The sequence below is a fragment of the Echinops telfairi genome, unplaced genomic scaffold (assembly GCF_000313985.2).
Source record: "Echinops telfairi isolate 266 unplaced genomic scaffold, ASM31398v2 ScPeMD7_7400;HRSCAF=8409, whole genome shotgun sequence".
NCBI lineage: Eukaryota > Metazoa > Chordata > Mammalia > Afrosoricida > Tenrecidae > Echinops > Echinops telfairi.
Genome location: NW_022111300.1, coordinates 9,432,860 through 9,455,157, shown reverse-complemented (window position 1 = coordinate 9,455,157; position 22,298 = coordinate 9,432,860). Strand labels below are relative to the sequence as shown.

The window sequence follows — 22,298 nt, the reverse complement described above, 5'->3', positions numbered from 1 at the left end:
AATACACATTCAAACACACAACACACACATATAAAGCAAGATGACAGTAACAAATACATGCTTACCAATAATTTCACTGAATATTAATGAACTAAATGTACCAGTAAAGACAGAGAACAGCAGAATAGATAAGAAAACAAAATCCATTCATATGCTGCCTACAAGAAACACACCTCACAAACAAAGACATGAACAGATTAAAAATCAGAGACTGGACAAAAGCATGCCAAGCAAACAGCAACCAAAAGAGAGCAGGGGTAACAATATTAATCTCCAAGAAGATAGACTTCAAGACAAACAACATAATAAGAGATAGGAATGAACACTACGTAATGATAAAGGGATGAATAGCTCAAGAACCCATACTATAATAAACATATATGCACCTAATGAAATATGCTCAAAATACATCAGCTAAATTCTTACAGAATTGAAAAAGGCTAAAGACACATCAACAATAATAACAGGAGACTTTAATACACCACTCTCAAGGAAAGACAGATGTCAAGAAAAAACTCAACAAAGACAAAAAAAAACCTCAATACAAATGACCTAATAGACAGATACAGAACACTTCATCCAACATAACAACAGTATACATTCTTCTCCAACACACATGGAACATGCTCAAGAATAGACCACATACTAGGCCGCAAATCATGCCTCAACAAATTTTTTTAATGAGATTCTGCAACCAATCTTCTCAGACCACAAAGCTATAAAATTGAAAATCAACAGTAAAATAAGCAAGAAACTTAAAAACAGATACAGGGAGATTGAACAACCTAATACTCAATGACTGGGTAATAAAGCAAACAAAGAGGGAAATTTAAAAATTCCTTGAGACAAACAGGAATGATAACACAACATATTAAACGTTTGGGACTCATCAAAAGCAGTAAACAGAGGCCAATTTATAGCTATCAACACACACATGAATAAAGAGGAGAAACCTAAAATTAACATCCTAATACAACACTTCGAAGAACTGGAACAAGAATAGCAATACAATCCCTCCAATAAAAGAAGGAAAGAAAACAGAAGGATCAAAGCAGAAATAAATGATATGGAAAACAAAACAAAATGGGAAAAAATCAACAAGACAAGAAGCTGGTTCTTAGAAAAGATTAATAAAATAGAACTGGCAAACTTATCAAACAGAAAAAAAGAAAAGATGCAAATACTCAGAATAAGAGATGCAAAGGGTGACATTACAACAGATCAAAATGAACTGAAAAGAATAATAACACACCACTATGAAAAACTGTGCAATGGAACACCTAGAAACCCATCACCCACTCAAATTACTGCAGACAGATATTTAAAACTCAACATACCCATAACAGTAGAAGGCCATTAAGAAACTACCAACCAAGAAAAGCCCAAGACCAGACAGTTTCACAGGGGAATTCTACCAAATATTCAAAGAAGATCTGACACCAATACTGAACAAACCTTTCCAGACATGGAAGAACACAACCAACCTCCCAAACTCATTTTATGAAGCCAGTATAACACTGACACCCAAACCAGGAAAATACTGCACACAATTGACAATTATAGACCAATATCCCTCAGGAACATAGATGCCAAAATCCTCAACAAAATCCTGGCCAATGGAATATAGCAGCATATCAAAAAGAATAGTTTACCATGGCCAAGTGGGATTCATTCCAGGTGTGCAGGATGCTTCAATATTAGAAAAAGCGATCAATGTAATCCACCACATAAATAAGATAATAAAAACTACACGATCATATCAACAGATACAGAAAAGGCATTTGACCATAGTCAACACCCATTTCTGCTCAATACACTCACAAAATAGGAATGGAAGGAAGATCCGTCAACATAATAAAAGCCATGTATGAGAAACCAATATCCAACATCATGTTCAATGGGGAAAAGCTAGAAACATTCCCACTGAAGATGGACCAGGCAAAGATGTCCCCTATCACCACTCTTATCCAACATCATGTTGGAGGTTTTAGCTCAGTAGTTATCAGCCTTCCTAATGCCACGACCCTTTAATACAATTCCTCATGTTGTGGTGACCCCCCAACCATAAAATTATTTTCGTTGCTACTTCATAACTGTAATTTTGCTACTGTTGTGCATCGGGCGACCCCTGTGAAAGGATCGCTGAACCCCCAGAGGGGTCGCGACCCACAGGTTGAGAACCGATGTTTTAGCTAGAGCCATCTGACAACAAAAAGAAATCAAGGGAATAAAAATAGACAAAGAAGAAGTGAAACTCTTGCTATTTTCAGATATGATCCTATATATAGAAAACCCGAAAGACTCCATAAAAAGCCTGCTGGAAACAATCAAGGAATTAGGCAATGTAGCAGGATACATAGTTAATACCCAGAAAGCAATTGGATTCCTGTATGCCCGCAAAGAAAGCTACAAAAAGGACATTTAAAAAATCAATACCATTTACAATAACCACACAACAGATAAAATACTTAGGGATAAACTTAATAAAGAAATAAATTTTAAAAGAAACGATACAGAGAAAACTATAGAGCATTACTACAAGAAACTAAAAAGGACCTACATATGTGGAAGAATATCCCATGCTCATGGACAGGCAGTCTTAATACTGTGAAATGAGAGTACTACTGTAATAGTTAGGTTTATTGTGCCAACTAGGCCTCCATAGGAACATGTGGGCAGTTTAATCAGGTCGCAGCTTGATTTGGAGGGCTACCGAAATAAGTACTTTCCGAGGCTGGCCTTCCCTCTCTCTCTCTTTCTCCCTGGTGATCGGACCAGTGTGCTGCTGCTCGCGTTAGTCCTTTGCCTCAACCTTGTGCTGCACTACCTGTGGGCCGAGTCAACCCATGGATCATGTTGCCTTGCTGTGCAGCTATAGACCTTGAGGCTCCTCAGGCACCCACTTCTCCACACTGCTGGTGGGTCATGTCCCTGTGCTTATATCACTTAGACATGCTCCCATGTTACTTACTATTGCTGCCCTGCCCTGTTGTCTGCTGCTTGAGGGCCAACCCTGCCTGCCTTGCCTCAGGGCAGACTCTGCAGTCTGCTTCCTTGGCTTTGGACTGTCAGCCAAGTGAGTTGAAGAATCTTCAGTATATTAACTATTTCACAAAAGTGAGTTGAACTGAGCCCTCTGTACTGGTGTGTGGACTAATTAGCTGTTATATTCCTTCTTGCTACATAAACCTATCCATATATGTAATCATAAATGCCCTGGTTTTGTTTCTCTAGAGAACCCTGACTAACACAACTACCTAAAAACACTGTAGAGATAAAATGCAATACCAATTCAAATCCCAAATAAAGTCTTTAAAGAAATGGGAAAACAAATTACCAACTTCATATGAACAGGCAAAAGACCCAGGATAAGCAAAGAACTTCTTTAAAAGAACCAAGTAGGAGGCCTAACACTGCCTGACCTAAAAACCTACTACATAGTCACAGTAGTCAAAACAGCTTGGTACTCATACAGTGGGAGGTACATAGACCAATGGATCAGAACAGAAAACCAGACATAGCTACAGCAGCCTACAGGCATCTAATCTTTGACAAAGGATCTAGAAATATCCAATGGGAGAAAGACAGCCACTTCAACAAATGATATTGGGCAAACTGCATTTCCACATGAAGAAGAATAAAATAGGACCCATGCCTTTCCCCATGCACAAAAACGAACTCGAGATGGATTAAAGACCGAATTGTAAACCCCAAAGCTCTCAGGGTGATCAGTGAGAAGTCTAGAACAAACCTACGGGCCCTGTTGCAGGGCATGCGTAGACTACCAAGTATAATGGAGGAGGCGCACACAGCAAAAGACAAGATAGAGGACTGGGACATGCTGAAATTACGACTTCATCAGGAGTGAAACGAGAGCCCACAAATTGAGAAAAAAATATTTACAAACAACAAATCAGACAAAAGGCTAATTACCAAAATATATAGAACTCTACAACAGCTCAATAAGAACATAACAGGAGACCCAACTAAGAAATGGGGGAAAGATAAGAACAGGCAGTTCACCAAAAATGAAGTGCAAATGGGTAACAAACACATGTGAAAATGCTCACGATCACTAGCCATCAGAGAAATGCAAATTAAAACCACAATGAGCTCTCACTTTACACCCACAATGCTAGGGCCCCTGTAAAAAAAAAAATAGAAACCAACAAATGCTAGAGAGTATGCGGAAAGATTGGAACTCACATACACCGTCAGTGGACTTGTAACTACATAAAGCCACTGTGGAAAATGATATGGTGATATTTAAATCCACTGGGAATTGAAATCCCACACAATCCAGCAATACCACGTTTAGGCATATTCCCTAAGGAAATAAGAGACACAACACCAGTGGAGGTATGCTCTCCAATATTCATAGCAGCACAGTTCACAATAGCAAGAAACTGGAAGCAGTCCAGATGCCCAACAGTGGAAGAATAGCTGAAGAAACGATGGTACATGTGCAGAATGAAATATTACGCATCCCTGGAAAACGGTGATGAGAGCATGAAACACCACATGACATGGACCGACTTTCAAACCACTATGCTGAATGAAGTAAGTCAATCATAAAAGGACAAGCATTGTATGAGTCCACTACTAGAAGAAGAAATACCAACTGAACAAACAATAGGAACAATTCCTGAACAAAAGGAGAAAAGTCTACTTACTGGCCACGAATCACACATCGCCTCCCTTTTGCTCACTTCACGAGAGCAAAGAGACCTTGTATTGTCTGAGGTCACTCTTTCAAGAGGGGGGAAATGGGAGCTGACCATCTACTAGAGGCTATACAACATCGAAACAAGGCTGGGGCAAGCAATGGGCCCCTCCCCCCACAGGGATGGAAGGAGAATCTTGCTGGAAAATCAAGCTAAGACCAGGAAAGGGGAACAGCTATGTTTTGGAGTACACACTGAGAGTGTGGTAGGGGATTGGGGCAAAGTAATCTCACCTGGAAAAAGGATGCTAAACAATGATTGTAGGGAACCTAGGGGGACAATGGGCCAGATTTTATGTTCCTGGGTAGACACAACGAATACCTTTCTACCCAACCTTCGGTGAACTAAGACATGGACTAAGTGCACTGATGACCTTGGAAATTGACCTTGTAGGCAGCATGACATAACATGGGTGCTACACCAGAAAGACTTAACATAGAGGCCTAACTGAATGAACTGAGCCCTGCCCCATAGTTGCCTGCACCCTTGGACTAAGGACTGGGGTACTTGGATGGGAGAGGAAGCAGAGAGTACTGACCTAGGACAGTGGAAGGGGTGGCCATCGGACCTTGGGGGGAACCTCTGGCTTGGTGAGTGCCCAATGGAAAGGGACCCAGAATCACCATATTTAGTACCTTTATGCCCACCTTGCAGGGGCATGACAGGTTTGGATCTGCACTTGGAAAAATTGATCTAGGAAGGTCTCCCTTTGCACCAGTCCTCATACTTAGGGTAAACAGAGCTCAGCTGAATGGTAGATTGAACTGTGTAGGGCAACAACTCATGGGTTGTGGCTCAAGGTGGAACTGTACTCCCATAGACTTCCCATATAGACAGTGTCTGGAGTGCTGGGTCATTGAAAAAAATGATATTAGCAGTGCAATTGCCTTATACCCCAGAGGGATGATAGACGACAATGTCCATTTTTGTTTCTAGGGGTTTTTGTTTTCCTGCTTTTAGCTTGTTTTTGTTTGTTTTGCTTTTCTGTTTCTTTGCTCGTTGGCTTGTTGCTATTATTGGTGTAGTTGGTCGTATGGGGTTTGGATTTGGCCTTCTTATGGCCACCAAAGTAAACCTGATTCGTGCATATACCATGGACATACAGACGGATTCTGGTTTCCTACTTACTCTAGCCCCAATCCAAGAGCAGTAAGTTCTGATCACATGGCCCTGTTCGATACTCACTGCCATGAAAGGATCACTGACTCTAAGGGTGCCACAGCAAAGTGTGGCGAAGAAAGCAGATGGTGTCCAGCTGTCAATCAGAATAGTGCCTGGGATCTTAAAGGCTTGTATTCAAACAAGCAGTCATCTAAGCGAGGAGTCAACAAAGTCCACATGGAAGAAACACACCAGCTGTCGTGATCCAAAGCTGACAATAACAAGGTTCAAATATGACAATGGGCAAACTATCAGAGCTAAAATTATTAACACCCAATTGGTAGAAAGCTATGGACGACAGTGGGAGCCCAAGACCCATCTGCAGGCTACCTACTCAGATGAAGCCCCGGGCTGATCCCCATTAGCCACAGGCAAGGGTCTTGACCAGCCTTACCATCAGACAGAGATCATTGTAATCTTAATTATGCAGAATCAAATTTGATACTTGGTCAATTGACCTCCCTATTGACCCAACCTGAATTTTCTTCTAGGTACAAGTATCTCTTGTGTATTCCATCAAAAAAAATTTCTTCCCAGGCTTTTAAAATATTGATGGTGGTCTTTTCATTGTTAATCATTATTTGTATTTTTTTCTTTATATTATTATTATTATCATTTTATCCTTACCACTTTATTTTGACTTTTTTAATTGTTTCTGCTGGGTTTCTCAGTTTGTAAAGCACAGGAGTGATGCATAGAGATAATAACTGATGCAGGGTTTATATGGGGGTGTAAGGGTGGGTGGGAGGGAGGGAGGGCGAGGGGATTTGGGTAGTAAACATTGAAGGCAGGAGAGGGGAGGGAGCACTAGAACTGCTTGTGATTACACAACTCATTTTAAAGGTGATTTAACCATGGCAGGATGGGGGGATGTACTAAAAGTGATTGTGGTAATGATTGTACCATTCTTCCTGATATGATTGAACTATTGAATTGTGTGATATACAAATTAGGTGCCAATAAAACTGTTAAAAAAAAAAAGAAGGAAGGAAGGAAGAACAACTACTAAAATACAGAGGAGGAAATGTTCAATGGCCCCTGAAATTTTGTAGGAGCTGAAACATGCAACAAACAAAGAAAAGTTTGATGTATGGACAGTGCATGTTAGAAAAGTCCTAAGCGTTTGCAGCTGCTAAGGACGATAGACCTTCTGCAACAGCATTATTAGGGGCAAACTGCACGTTTTATCCCCATATGCAACATCTGCTTAAAAGTCGGATTCATTTTATAATGATTCTCTTGAGTGGAGTCTGGCAGCTCCCCCACACCCACTAGGACTGCAGGCCCCTCCATGTGACATGCCTGGTTGGACTTACAGAGCAGGCTGCATTTTAGCTACTATCGGTAACATTCATGAAGGGAGACTTGATCCTTAGCTGGGGTAGCAAGGTGTTTTCCACTAGGGTTTGCTTGGGTTTTCCACTGGGCTATAAAAATGACAAAGCTCAATGCTCTCTGCGTGAGAGGGCATGTCCTGTCAATGCATATCTGTCAGTCAATGCTCACTGTGTGAGAGAGCCTCTGGGGGTGTGGGGGGGTGTGTGGGGAGCCATGCTATCAAGCACAAGTAGCTTTGCTGGAATTAGCTAGTGACACATCAAGAAAACTGAAATGCCCAGATGACATAAACACCCCAGTTAAGAAAATTGGAGACAAACCCCTCCTCTTGGCTTGTTGTTGGGTTTGCTGGGTGGCCAGGGAGCATTTTCCTGAAAGCATCTGGAGTTTTAATGCTTGAGAAGTAATCTGGAAAAAAAATAAAAAGTAAAAAAAGAAAAAGAAAAAAAAAGAAGTAATCTGATGGGGAGGGGAGGTGGATAAGGAGCAAGAAAGGAAGTGGCATAGGAAAGATTTAACTAATTAAATTACTGGAGTGGGGAACCATTTTTCTGCCAAGGTTCATTTGGATATTTATAACATCCTTATAAATCCTTTGGGGGCCAGACAGGTCAAACATTTCATTAACTTCCCCCTAATGTGATGGCTGGGAGGCCTGGTGGTGCAACGACTCTGGGTTGGGCTGACAACCACAAACTCAGCAGTTTGAAACCACCAGCTATTCTGCGGGAGAATGACTCGGCTTTGATTTCCTAGGGAAACCTTGTCCTATAGGGACACTATGAGTCGGCATCACTCAATGGCAGCAAGGTTACTGTGGGCGCTAGAACCGCCCCCTTTGGTAAGGCACGTGATGGTGACTGGTATTGATGATTTTTCAGGTCTTGCATGGCCTGCAGATCAGACATTCTCCATCACTGAATTAGAAGGATGTTTTTGTTTGTTTGTTTTTTACTCCTTCACAAAACCAAAACATTTGGGGGATAAGTTTGGTTGTCTGTTTAACTTACACTTAAGGAGCTCTGGTGGCTTAGTGGGCTAACACATTGACAGCTCAACACAAGCCAGCCATTTAAACCGACCAGCTGCTCTGCAGGAGAAAGATTTAAAGTCCCCGAAACCTACAGGGGCAATTTTACTCTGTCCTCTACGGTCGCTATGAATCAGAATTGACTTGATGACCATGAGTTTACTTTGAATTTTCTAGGGTAAAAGAGGATAATATTTTAGTTGCATGTTTTGATGTTTGTTGGGTTTTGGTTTTGTATTTTTTCAAATCTAGTTTCATTTTTGAATGACCATGAATAATGACACACACACACACCCTACTTTTGCTTTGCTCTCTCTCAGGATGGAGCCACTGCCCTCTTCCTGGCTGCCCAGGGTGGTTACTTGGATGTCATTCGATTACTCTTGTCTTCAGGAGCAAAAGTCAACCAGCCAAGGCAGGTAATGCCCATTGGTGACATTTGTCCGAATACAATACACGGAGCAGTGCTGCCGGGAGGGCTGGGTGCCCCATCCCTGAACACACCTGAGATAACCGGCCAGCAACCCTTCTGCTTCTGTGATGCAAACCTGGCCTTTAATTAGAATTTCTCTTTGCTTGGGGCTCACCCCAAAGCCTATGAAAGCAAGGTGACATCACAAATTTGTATTTTTAAAACTCAGCTCTTTGGTGCCCGAGGTCAAGTACACATTCTGTCATGTCCTATTCAAATAAAGCATGGCTTCACTGCAGAAAGGCGTGTAAGCTAGCCTACGTCATGGGTAAACACAGGTGCTTGGATAGCCTTGACCTTGCCCAGCCCCTTTACTGATAACACTGCCTTATCTCTTACTCCGCACGCACGTCTCCACCAGGTCAAAGAGGAACAAACCTGTGTCCCTGGGACCACTGGTAGGCTCATCTCACCATTATAACACTATCATGACTTCATTTACCAACAGCAAGATACCGTCTGGCAAATGTATTCATGAATGTTTAAAGGAACAGAACTGTAAGAAAATGTTGGCAGTGCTTTGTAAACAGTAAAGAACCATCCAAATGTAAGACATTTAATTATCAGTGCCAGTACTATACCTGTAAAGATCTCTGTCTTGGAAGAAGTACAGCCAGAATGCTTCTTAGAGACAAGGATGATGGCTCTTCGTTTCCAATACTTTGGACATATTGTCAGGAGAGACCAGTTCCTGGAGAAGGACATTGTGCTTGGTAAAGTGGAGGGGCAGCCAACAAGAGGAAGACCCTCAATGAGATGGATTCACACGGTGGCTGCAACAAAGAGCCAAGCACAGGCTGGGGCAGTGTTTCGTTCTGTTGTGCATAGGGTTGCTATGCGTGAGAACGGACCCTTGGCACTAACAACAACACCAAGTACAAGGTGCTGTTAATTCAATCCCAAAACTTTTGTTTCTCAGATGGACTGTGCTTCAAATGTCTGATTTGGTGTGTGTTCCAATAGAACGTTACGTGCAAATGCAGGTGGTGGCCAGATTTGGCAAACGGTCTTAATTTGCCAATCCTGGACCTCTGGTGGCTGAGTTATTTTAGAAGTATTCCAAGAGGCCTCTAGGTGGTATTGAACCACCAACCTTTTAGTTTGTAGTCAATCATGTTAAGGAATTATAAAGAGATTCTCTTATAAAGGGACTGTTTCTTTCCTAATTAATTTGGTTTTAGCAAAACATTTCAGATTAAGAGAAGAGTGCTATAAAAGTAGGTTTTCCAGGAGAAGTCAAGCATATTTCTTACAGTAAGTGACACCCAGGCAGATTTCCACCGTCATCCAACATGTACGGGAATAATTGGGAAGGTCACATGACATTAGAGTTGCTACTAGTAGAACTGCACTTGATGGCAGTGAGTTTGATTTGGGTGTGGAAATCTTAAGATTGGGCTGAGCTTATAGCCCAGGTGTCTTTGGTTAAAGCCCAGTGCCTAAGGAAATTCAAGTGCCTTTTTCCATAGTTGATGTAAGATCAGGAGTCCTGAGTTCTAGATCCAGCTCTGTCCACCAGTGATAGCTGTGTGGTTTAGAACACGTGAATTCACCGGTCTGGCCCTTTCTGCTTTCACTTGCCGATTTGGACCCAGGTGATCACGATTGTATTCCGCATTTAGACGGTATTTCTGGGGGCCTCACCATGTGCCGTGGGAGAACGATGAGACTGACCCCTGTAAAGATTTAAAAGCTGAAAACCCGAAGAGACAGTTCTGCTCTGCCCTACAGGGTCACTAAGAGCCAGAATGGAGTCGGCGGCAGTGGGTTGGGTTTGGGAATTGTGTGCCAGACACTGCACTGGATGGAAGATGGCCTTTTGAGAACCTTGAAGATATTCGGTGGCCCCAGGAGTCCTCTGAGGAGGAAAGCAGTTTAGATAAAGTTGCGTTTCCCAGACCTGTCTGAGTTGACAATTGTAAATTGAAGTTTTATCTTTTCTTGGTCCTCCCTATCTTAAAATTGTTGGTGGAGTGAATAAGATGTTTCATTTTTATTGAAATTGTCAAAAACAAAAAAATAAAATACAACAAAGTGGCTCTTTTTCCCTTGCATAAGTTTGATGTGGAAGCCATTACCAATGACCTGAGAACTGAGAGATGAGCAGGTTGTGAAATGTTGTTTTCTGTTATTCCTATGCCGAAGGTTACTCTTCATGTGCCTGTTTAAGAAAAGCAAGTTGATACGAAAGGTTATAGTGTACATGTTGGACGGGCGTGTCCATTGAAGTCTGAATTGAGCCATGATGATCCTGAAACTAAGAAATTAAAGAAACAACCAATGTGTCCTCAGTAGCCACAACACCAGCGCTAGTTTTCATTCTTCTAGAATTCGGGGATACTCGTGTCAAAAGGGATGAGTCTGTCTGTCAGAGAATTCACCCTTGGGCCAAGGAACAAGGGTGTGTGCCCCAGGCCTGCACCTACAGGCACACTTCATTTTATTATGTTTTACTTTATTGCATGTCACAGAGAATATGGTTTCAGTTGTTTGTTTTTACAATTTCAAGTTTTGTGGCAACTCTATATACAGCATAGCCTGTCCTTACTGCGTGCCTCTGTCATGTTTTGGTCATTCTTACAGTGTTTCCAGCTTTTTTATAATGCTATATAGATGCTTGGTAAAATAGAAGGCAGCCAAAAAAGGAGGAGGGCCCTCAAGGAGATGGATTGACACTGGCTGCAGCAGTGGGCGAAGACGTAGGGATAAGTGTTGCAGACGGCGCAGGACCAGGCAGTGTTTCATTCTGTTGTGCACAGGGTCGCTATGGGTCAGGCCCGACGTGAGGGCACCGCGTAACAGCACTGCACACTTCTTGGACTCCAGCACAGTGTAACTATGACTGTCATACAGGCTGAGAAACCCATCTGTGACTCATTTTGGTGAGATATCGCTGAGTTACACCTGGAAAGCTCTGGTTTTGACTTAGAAAAGGCCAGGTCTGAGAAAATTGTTTTTCAGGAAAAGTATGCTTGATAAAATCAAAATTGCTTTTTGGAATAAACACGGATAGAATTTTTCCTTTTTATAGATTATACTAATTTTTTTTTAAACATTTTATTAGGGGATCATACAACTGTTATCCCAATCCATACACACATCAATTGTGTAAAGCGCATTTGTACATCGTTTCTCAAAACATTTTCTCTCCATTTAAACCCCCGACATTAGGTCCTCATTTTTCCCCTCCCTCCCCACTCCCCCCTCCCTCATGAGCCCTTGATAGTTTATACATTGTTATTTTGTCATATCTTGCCCTGTCCAACGTCTCCCTTCACCCACTTTTCCGTTGTCTGTCCCCCAGGGAGGAGGTCACACACAGTTCCTTGTAATCGGTTCCCTCTTTCCTACCCACTCTCCCTTTACCCTCCCTGTTTCACCACTCACACCACTGGTCCTGTAGGGCTCATCTACCCTGGATTCCCTGTATTTTCAGTTCCTATCTGTACCAGTGTACATTAAAGGCTGTTTGTTATCCAACTGGAGCAGATTAGCAAAGTTCTCCCGTCTTCTTTGAAAGTATAAACTCTACAAATTTCATTTCATTTCAAGAAAACAAGTAGCTTTGTCTGGCAAAGTGATTGCAGTCTTAACTGGCGTCAGAAGCTAGGCGATGTGATTAAAATTATGTTAAGATATCTTATACATGCTAGAATATTGCATAGGCAAGGCATCTGGAAACTAATATTTTGCTTTGAACAATCATCTGACACATAGAGACATCATTAGAAAGTTCTTGAATTCATGAAATAAGGATGCCAATATTCATCGGGTTTATTTTTTAAATATTTTAGTTAAGTCCGACATACAACTATTGCATTGCCTTATTAAGGAGTCCTGCCATTTAGGATCCACTGTGATCAGCTGTTCACAAAGTTGCCTTAAAATCACTCAGCTGGCATTTGATAGAGCTGCTCTGGTGGCACTGTGTTTCCAGCTTTGAGTGGCTTACTGTGAGATCAGAGGCTCAAAATCACCAGCTGCTCCTTGAGAGACAGAGAAGGCTGTCTGCTCCTGTAAAGATTCACAGTCTCAGAAACCTATGAGTCAGAATTGACTTGACAGCATGGATTTCTGGTTTTGACAGGGAAGAATAACTTGTCTTTGTAACATTGTCACCAAGGAGCTAGCAAAGACCCTTTTGGTGAACAGAAGACCATAAGCAAGCCAGACACAGACACTGCAAAGACTAAGTCCTTGATTTAAAACTTGAAACAGTTTTCCTTCTAAGTCATCTTAGGTAAAGTAATCGAGTGTCACAGGGATCATTAAGATCCCTGGCCTAAAAACTCATGTTCACGTCCCTCCTGGATCTTCACAAGGAAAGTTGATATGAGTCAAACATCTTTAATTACTAGCTGAGGTGAATAGTGAGTCTTTTTTTTTTTATCAACAATTAGTCTTTTTTTAATCACTTGAAAAATAAGTCTGAATCCTTTTCCAGGTGATATGCAAACAGGTAGTAAATAATAGCTACTATCACTTCATGAGTCCTTTCTTCTCCAAACTAAAATGTTTTAACTTCCCTTAACAAAGCACTATACCAGTTGTAAAGTGGCCTGGGACCCGGTTGGGTAAGCATTGGACTGCTAACCACAAGGTCTATGGTTCAAACCCACCAGCCACGCCTCACGAGAAAGATGAGGCTCTCTGCTACCATGAAGATTTAAAACCTTGGGTCACAAGGAGTCAAAGTTGACTTGATGGAGGTGGGTTGTGTTTGCTTTGAAAAGAGGTTGTAACCTTCATTTCAGAGTAGTTTGGTTGCTTGAAAATATTTCAAAATTGTATAGTCTGAAATTACTTGAATATTTTAAGATCTGGTCCATCCCTCATTTTGATCCTCATGGAAACCCTAGCAAAACAAGTTAAATTGACTTCATTTCCATCATTTTCATTATAAGTCATTGTCAGAATAAAGACTCGGACCATCATAATGCACTTGTAAGAGGTTTTTGAGCAAATTTCAACTTAAAAGGAACCCAGACATGCTTAGTAGACCTGCCCCATGGAGTTTTTAAGACTGACCTTTCAGAAGTAGATTGCTAGGTCTGCTTTGAACTCACACCCCTGGGTGGGTTCAAACGGTTTACTTTTCAGCTAGAAGGGGGTTCTTGTACCGCCCAAGGATTCCCTGACCATCGTGTTGTTGTTGTTGTTGTTGTTGTTGTTAGTGATCATCTCATAGGTTCCGACTCACAGCAATCCTGTGCACAACAGAACGAAATACCACCCGGTCCTGTGCCGTCTTCACGATTGTTGCTAAGTTTGAGCCCATTGTTACAGCCACTGTGTCCATCCATCTCATCAAAGGCCTTCCTCTTTTCCACTGTCTCTCCCCTTGACCAAGCATGATGTCCTCCTCTGGAGACTGATTCTTCCTGACAACATGTCCAAAATAAGTGAGATGAAGTCTCACCATCCTTGCTTCTAAGGAGCATTCTGGCTGTACCTCTCCCAAGACAGATTTGTTTGTTCTTTTGGCAGTCCGCGGTACTTTCAATCGTCTTTTCCAATACCGCAGTTCAAATCCATTGATTCTTCTTTGGTCTTCCTTATTCAATGTCCAACTTCCACATGCGTATGAAGCGATTGAGAATACATGGCTTGGATTTGGCATACCTTAACTTTGAAAGTGACATCCTTGCTTTTCAACCCTTTAAAGAGGTCTTGAACACCAGATTTATCCAATCTAATGTGTCATTTGATCTCCTGACTGCTGTTTCCATGAACGCTGATTGTGGATCCAAGCAAGACAGAATCTTTCCCAACTTCAGTTGCTTCGCCATTTATCATGATGTGATACCTATTGGTCCAGTTATGAGGATTTTGGTTTTCTTTACATTGAGTTGTAATTCATTCCGCAACCTTTGATCTTTATCAACAAGTGCTTCAAGCTTTCCTCACTTTCAGCAAGCAAGGTTGTGTCATGCATCTGCTGTTACAGGTTGTTAATAAGCCTTCCTTCAATCTTGATACTACATTCTTCTTCATATAATCCAGCTTCTCTGAGTATTTGCTCAGCATACAGATTGAATAAGGACACAACCCTAACGCACACATTTCTTGATTTTAAACCGCACGAGCACAATAAAGAATTCTGGAATTCCCATTCTTCTTAAGGCCATCCATAGTTTGTTATGATCCATACAGTAGAATGCCTTTGCATAATAGAAGGCCAAAATAAAACTGAAATTGAGATGCTTGGGGAAAAAATGGAAAAAAAGCTTGATTTGATAGTAATAGTCGAACCTACTTTTTTTTCACTCCCTGGGTTCAAAACCAAATTTGAAACAGGTGACCCCAAAATTTCATTTTACTCAATAGTTCCTACCTGCTCACAAGTCAATTATCTCATCAGGTAATTGGGAGAATCAAAGCAAATCAAGTACATGGAAGTACTTTGTAAACTGAAAGTACAAATTAAGGAGTTAGTTATTGTTTTCAGCATACATAGTGTTTATACTCAACTAAAATCATCTACCATTACCACCAGCTACCCTTGATTTGATCTGACTCATGGTGTCTGGACAGACTAGAACTGAGCTAATTTTTGAGATGTGAATCACCAGGCCTTTCTTCTGAAGCATTTCTTGGTAGACTTGGATTAGCAGCCCATTACTTTCACCATGGGCTTCTAGCATTTTCTGGGCATCTGCCGTGAGCCAGGGCTTGTGCTCTGCACCTTCCTACATGTTTTCTCATCCCATATCTGTGTGAGGGCACTATTTTTGCAGAAAAGGACACTGGGGCTCAGGGTGCCTTGCTTAAGGTCACCAGCCAGAACATAATGATGGGTTTTTCCACCCACCATGACTATCCAATGCAGATGATATATACTCTATCAGTAGTCCGAGGTCTTAGAAGGTTTTTGAAGTCCCCTCATACGGTTGCTGTGGATGAATAACATCAATTATTATTCCCCAAATAACATCTTTCCACCACTCTCTCATTTCATACAATCTTACTAGAAACCACCAGGCCTTGACTAGCAGCAAAAGGAGGAAGCTGGCTGCCCAGCATGCCCATGGACTGCCTTTCCCCACCTGCCCTCTGGTGGACACATTGACACAAAACAAATGAACCTGAAGCAGAAAAGCTATGAGACCCGGTCATTTCTGGAGACTTCAGGACTTGCTAGAGTCCAGCCTCCCACTCTTGCTTCCAGGTTCACCCTTATACTGCAGCCACCAGAATTCCCCACACGGCCTGGCCCAAGTCCCCGGTCAGTGCTCATCCTTCTACCAAGAATGCACCTGGCAGAATCAGGGTTATCCTACAAGACTACCCAACCTGGTGAGCTGACTCCACAACCCCTTTACAGTTCCTGGTTCCCCTTGTGCATTTTTGTCGCCATTCTTAGCATAGCATCACATCCTACATGACCCCATGTCTTCTATCCACTAGACTGAGTTCCTTTGAGAACAGAGACCATTCTGTTAAGCCTTCAACCTGAAACTTAGAAGCTGCTCAATAACCATGGGGTGGTTGAATGGATGAATAAATGATTGACTCCTGAATTGGGAGACTCAAATGAAATCAAGAATGTGAGCGTGCATTGTAAGCTAAAAGGTAGAATTTATCGTTGTTAATGATCCATGATATTTACATTCAAGGTCTAAGAGGTGCTTGGAAACATCGTGAAGGGGATGAAGGTTGTCTTTGGCCTTCCTCTTCCTTTGTTGTCTCTCACACCCTCTGCCCATGAGAGCTGGACCATGGATGAAGAACTGATGCATATGAATTATACTATTGATGGAGAATATTCGAGGTACTATGGAAAAAGGTACTAGAAAAAGCCACAAATCTATCTTGGAGGAAGTACTGCCAGCATGCTCCTTAGAAGAAGTGCATCTCTTGTACTCTGGACATGTAATCAGGAGAGACAAGTCCCTGGTGAAGGACATCATGTTTGGTAAAGCAGAGAGGCAGCAAAAACCAGGAAGACCTCCAAGGATGAACTGACACAGTGGCTCCTGCCGCAAGGAGCTCAACCACAAGAAGGAGCGTGAGGGTGGCGCAGGACTGGGCAGTGTCTTGTTCTGATGTCTGTTAGGCGCTAATGAGTTGGTCCCAACTCAGCAGCACTTAACAACAACCGTCATCTCACAGCACCTAACAAAAAGAACAACAATCCTTTGTTTCCAAATGCCTCTCGCAGACACTGAGGTGCTGATGTCCTTGATGCCCTCTGGCTGACCCTCAGGGCCCAGGGGCTGTCCTGGGCTTCTGATTAACTCAAAGGTCGCCCTCCTCTGCCCTGTACAGGGACCGCAGAGGATCATAGCCCTTGCACTTGCCGTGGTTAGTAGAGGGAGTTGAAATGACCCCCTGTATCAGAAATGTAACTCTGTATTCTGTAACAGCCATCGTGCCCTCCGGCCTCCATTCCCACTGATGGGTAATTCCACCTTATCTGGCAAACCAGTCTCTTGAACTTATCAACTTGGTGACCTCACAGGGTAAGTTTTGCCACTCTGGATTCTTCTCCCTGCTCTTGCCTTTCTCTCTAAAGTGACGTGAGCTCTCTGACGCTTGCCCTTGGCATTGAGCTGGGGTGGAGAGATACACGTCTGGTCCTTACACTGACCCTCTAGTCTCCAGACATTCTCCACTGGTTCCCCGCTGGTCCGAGTCGTCTGCCAGCCCTGCCTTCGTCTCTGGGCCTGAGGTCACAGTCCTCTGTGACCTTCTCTTCCCAACTCCTTCTTTTAAGCTTAGTCTAAGCTGCTACTTGCCGCAGCACCTGTGATTTTCCACACTTGGATGCTCAGAGGCCCAGTGATGTGGGGACTTGGGCTCGGTCACAGGTCCACTGGCCCAAACAGTTCCCATGGGATTTCTCTCCTCCCTCTTAGGAACCAGCCAAGAATTGAGCTTCTCCCAGGACACTTGCAATTTTTCTGGGCTTCATCTCCAAAAGTTGAGACGATCCTTTCCCATCTGGAGTCCCACATAATGTCCCTGGCGTATCTCCTGGGAAAGCTTGCTGTCACTGCACTCCGGGCTTATTGTCCTGCTCCCGGAATCGTCCCAGAGAAGGAGGAGGGCATGGACAGTCTCTCCCACCTCTGCCCTCAGTCTCTCGAGCTCCCCTTTGAGCACTGGAAGGGATTCCATTTTCCAACTGTCAGACAGGAACCACCCTGCGCTCCACGACTCCTCTGGCCTTTGAATGTTCTACCTTTTCTTCTCAACATGTCTCGCTTTATGGCCCAGTGTTAACAGACAACGGGTTATGGGGGAATAATACAGGAGAAATATAACCCCGCATGCCATCCTGTTAACACTGGCTAGTGTCATCACGTCCCAGATGACACAGTATGATAGTCCACATAAAGTTAATGTCCAGTCCCTGAGCAGTGGTGTGGCTGTGGAGGATTGGAGACATCACAACACAAGAGGAGCTGTGTCTTTAGTCGCTGGCCATCAGACTCTCTCCCCAACGGGCTCACACTCAACAAAGGCTCCCCAAAACTGGTGTATTGTCTGAACATTAAAATGATGCACCAGCTAAATAAACTAGGGGCTCCCTGGAGCACCAGCCCTGTAAAGTGCTCCATAGATGAAGGATCTTACCACAAAATGAGTGTTTTTATAAAAGCTAGAGGCTGAAGAGTGACAATTGCCCAAGTGACCCCAGCACTGCCTAGCACTAATCTATGTAGAGCAGTGGCAGTCCCTACATGGTACATGCAGAGTACATGCTTGGCTGCTTAGAGGAAGGTTAGGGGGTTGGGGCCCCCCAGAGGTATCTCAGAAGAAAGGCCTGGCAGTCATCTGAAAATCAACCATCAGAACCCCCTAGAGGGCACTTCTACTCTGATACATATGAGAATCCACTTGTCAGTAACCATGGTTCTAGATCAGCATGTAGCAGTTACATAATCTGTTGTCAATCTGAGACCTAAGAGTAGAGGGGTGGAGTATGGCCTGTCAATCAGGTTGTAGCTTGATGACCTCATTTGGAGATGGTAAGGAGATAAATAGCTCGCTGGAGGCCAGATACACTCTCTTTGCTTCATCTCCCTGCGAGACATTCCTGTGGCCAAGCCACATGGAGCTATGCTGATGGCAACCAGAACTTTGGAGCTGGAGGAGCCACATGGAGACCCACACCAGTGCTAAGTTGCTTCCACCCCGACTGGATCCACAAGACTTTCCACCCACTGGCCTGTGGTCTTCCTGCACTCGGCATCATTGCATGTGTTGCGTGAGTCTGAAGAGGAATTTACAGACTGGTATTGGACATATGGACTAATATTGGACTTATGGATTTTATCTGGACTGGGCTGAGATGTTCTTAATGTACAATTACTCTTTTTATAAAGCTCCTTTCAATACACATGAGTGTCTATGAACTTGTCTCTCTAGTCTACCCAGACTGACACAGTGAACAACACTCTTTTCCTGCATCAATACCACTCAGGTTCTGAATTACCCAGAAAGTGTGTGATTTGTTGGCCAGGAGCCCTTTGCTCAGGTTTCCAGTTTCTGGAACTTGGTGTGAAGGAGCCCCAGAGGAGAGGTGGGTCCACACATCTGTGTCACCATGGCCTTCCCGGCTTCTCTCTGCAGGATGGGACAGCACCTCTGTGGATTGCATCACAGATGGGCCACAGCGAGGTGGTGAGGGTGATGCTGCTGCGGGGTGCCGAGCGTGACGCTGCCCGGAACGTGAGTTTCTTAGCAGCATGGGGTTCAATGTGTGGGCTTAGGGTTGAAAATGCAGTGGGGGCAGTGCAGGGCCTGTTATTTGGGGGCCAGGGAGTGCTCCCTGTTGTGCTCCCAGTCCCCCACCACCAGCACTACCATTTGCAAACCCCTGTAGGTCTTGCCTCCCTCCATTCCCTTAGTCTGGTGGTGTCCAGGGCTGAATTCTGCCTCAGCAAACCCAGCACCCATGGGAGTTGAGGGCAGTTTGGGGAAGCCCTTCAGCTGGGTCCACGCCTGCTGTTTGGTTTTTGTTTTACCCTGTTCCCTCACTTCACCTGACACCCCTTCCCTTTCTCTAAGTCTACGCCCCACAAAGAGAAATCAGCAATTACACTCCTGACCTCCTCGCTGTTCTCGCTCCCACACTCTGTCTTCATCCTGATTCCAGCTAAATTCTCCCTCTGACCAATGGACTGAAAATATCCCTGTCTGTAGGAGAACTCTGTGAGCTAAAAACTTGGGGGAAAGAAGTCTGGGAAGTCTCTTCTCCAGACAAAATCGGATGGCAGAGCTGACTGTTAATGTTGTCCTTTGTCTTTGCGTACTTTAAAACAGATTTCAGTCCCTCCTCCTCAGCAGACACTGAGGGAAACAGAGACAGCGAGTGCAAGGCTGCATGCGAAGGAAGGCAAAAAGGAGAGGCACGTTTGAGATCGTTAAAGAGTAAATGCAGTCCGGCATTCCTTTAAGTGATTAAAAGTTGTTCAACAGCCGCTTTTCCCTGAGAATGCCCCTTTGGCCCATTAAAACTAGAGGCATTGCCTTTAATGAGCCCCTGTGGGTTTCCGAGATTGTGACTGTCTACAGGAGTAGAAAGCCCAGTCTTTCTCCCAAGCAGCTGCTGGTGGTGTCGAATTGTCAGCCATGCAGATCACACAGCCCATCGTGTAACCGCTATACCACCAAGGTGCTTTTGGGGTCCATCCATGCCCTAAAAATCTACTGTTGACATTCCCTTCCCCGGGAGCCTTTGTAACGGCCAGGTTACTCTCGGTGTGCCCCTGATTCGAAAATCACTCTGTCTTTTAATGAACTTGTTTGCGTTAATATAAATAAATAAATGAATAAAATTCTCCTTGTCCATTATCCAGTCCTCTGAGGTTCTGGAGGCATATGAATTCCCCAATGTCAGACTTCTAAGAGATGGGAATTAGCCGTGTGTGTGCCCGGTGTTATTTCATGCAGCATCAGCTGCATACTATACTCTAAAATGCTTCTAGACTAGGAGGGATTGCAGATCAGGGCTTAAGTTTATACTCTGTGCCTGATTTTTGGCACACATGCTCCCTGTTCTCAGCCCATGTGGCTCAAGGCCTACACGCACACGTGTTAATGAGGAACTTTGATCTTCTCTCTGTTCAGGATGGCACAACAGCGTTACTGAAAGCAGCCAACAAAGGGTATAATGATGTGATAGAGGAGTTGCTTAAATTCGCACCGGCCCTTGGCATTTTGAAGGTAAGGCCTACCAAGAAATTTTACCAATCTGCAAAGGAGAGGTTCCCAAATAAGAAATCCATACTTGGGGTCTCTAGAAGAATTGGGGTGCCATTAGCATGGTTAGTTGTCTCCTTGAAAGAACGCAGAATGCAGATAGCGTCACAATGCTGGAGATGCAGGTAAGAAATGCCGAGGTCGTAAAAGACTGAGCCAGAGTCTGACTGTACCGAATTTTCCAGAAGAAAATAAAAGAGAGAGACAATAGTAATTAAATCACTGAGGATCCCTGGTGGTGCAACAGCACCAACCAAAAGGTCAGTGGTTTGAACTCACCAGCTGCTCCTCAGGAGAAAGACTGCTCTCATAAACATGACAGTCTTGGAACCCTCTGCCATCCCACAGTCACTGGGAGTAGAGATTCACTCAATGGCAGTCGAGTGGTGGTGAAATGAAATCACCACGAGTCCCTGAGTGGGTCAAACGGTTAATGCACCTGCTGCCAGCTGAAAGAATGGTGGTTTCAGGCTACCAAGAGGCACCTTAGAAGAAATACCTGGTAATCTGCTTCTAAAAATTAGCCACCAAAAAAACCCTATGGAGGGATGGGGGCATCCTAGAGTAGACAGGTGTCAACTTGATGAAGGGGAAAATAATGCTGAACAAAAGAACTCAACCAAACTCTGCCGACCACAGAAGTCAGGGTGGAACTGCCACGGTGGGTTTCCTAGACTGTCACTCTTTATGGGAGTAGAAAGCCTCATCTTTCTCCTGTGGAGCCGCTGGTGGTCTCCAGCTGCTGACCTTGCCGTCAGCAGCCCAACATGTAACCCATGATGCTCCTGATCCAACAAAAGGGAGATGGGAGGGAAAGAGCCACGCAAGCTATTGGTAGGGTGGAGACGTTGTTAGAGTTGTCGAATGCAAACTGGTGGTCTGATAAGTAACCCCCCACCTAACTCACAGTAAAAAGTTAAGATAATAATAAAAAGTGTAAGGAATACAGTTCTACCCTGACAGGCCTGGGGTCAGGTAGAACTCTGTGAGACGCAGAATCAACGCCATGAGAACTGGCTTGGTCTGGGTTTTTGTTTAATGGAATCCCTACATTGGGAAGCAAACCACAGTGGGATCATGTGGAGGACTTGTGAAACCAACAAAGAGGAACAGACACTCCGGTCCTTCTCTGCCCTCTCTGGAGTCCAGAACTAGTCTGCTTTGTTACCTTAGGTGAAATACAAACTTTTATAACTCATTTTATTAAATCATTTTATTGGGGGCTTATACAACTCTTATCACAATCCATCCATCCATCCATTATGTCAAGCATGTTTGTACATTTGTTGCCATCATCATTCTCAAAACATTTGCTTTCTACTTGAGCCCTTGGTACCAGCTCCTCATTTTCCCCCTCCCTCCT

The 22,298-nt window shown here is 43.6% G+C and overlaps 1 protein-coding gene across 1 annotated transcript in view; it reads left to right on the top strand.

Moving 5' to 3' along the window:
- ANKRD29 (ankyrin repeat domain 29) overlaps positions 1-22,298 on the top strand; it is a 61,114-nt gene that overhangs the window by 26,567 nt on the left and 12,249 nt on the right. The window contains exons 5-7 of the mRNA XM_013004716.3: positions 8,574-8,672; positions 19,304-19,402; positions 20,804-20,899. Of these exons, the coding sequence (XP_012860170.2) occupies positions 8,574-8,672; positions 19,304-19,402; positions 20,804-20,899 (294 nt within the window). The remainder of the gene's footprint in view (positions 1-8,573; positions 8,673-19,303; positions 19,403-20,803; positions 20,900-22,298) is intronic.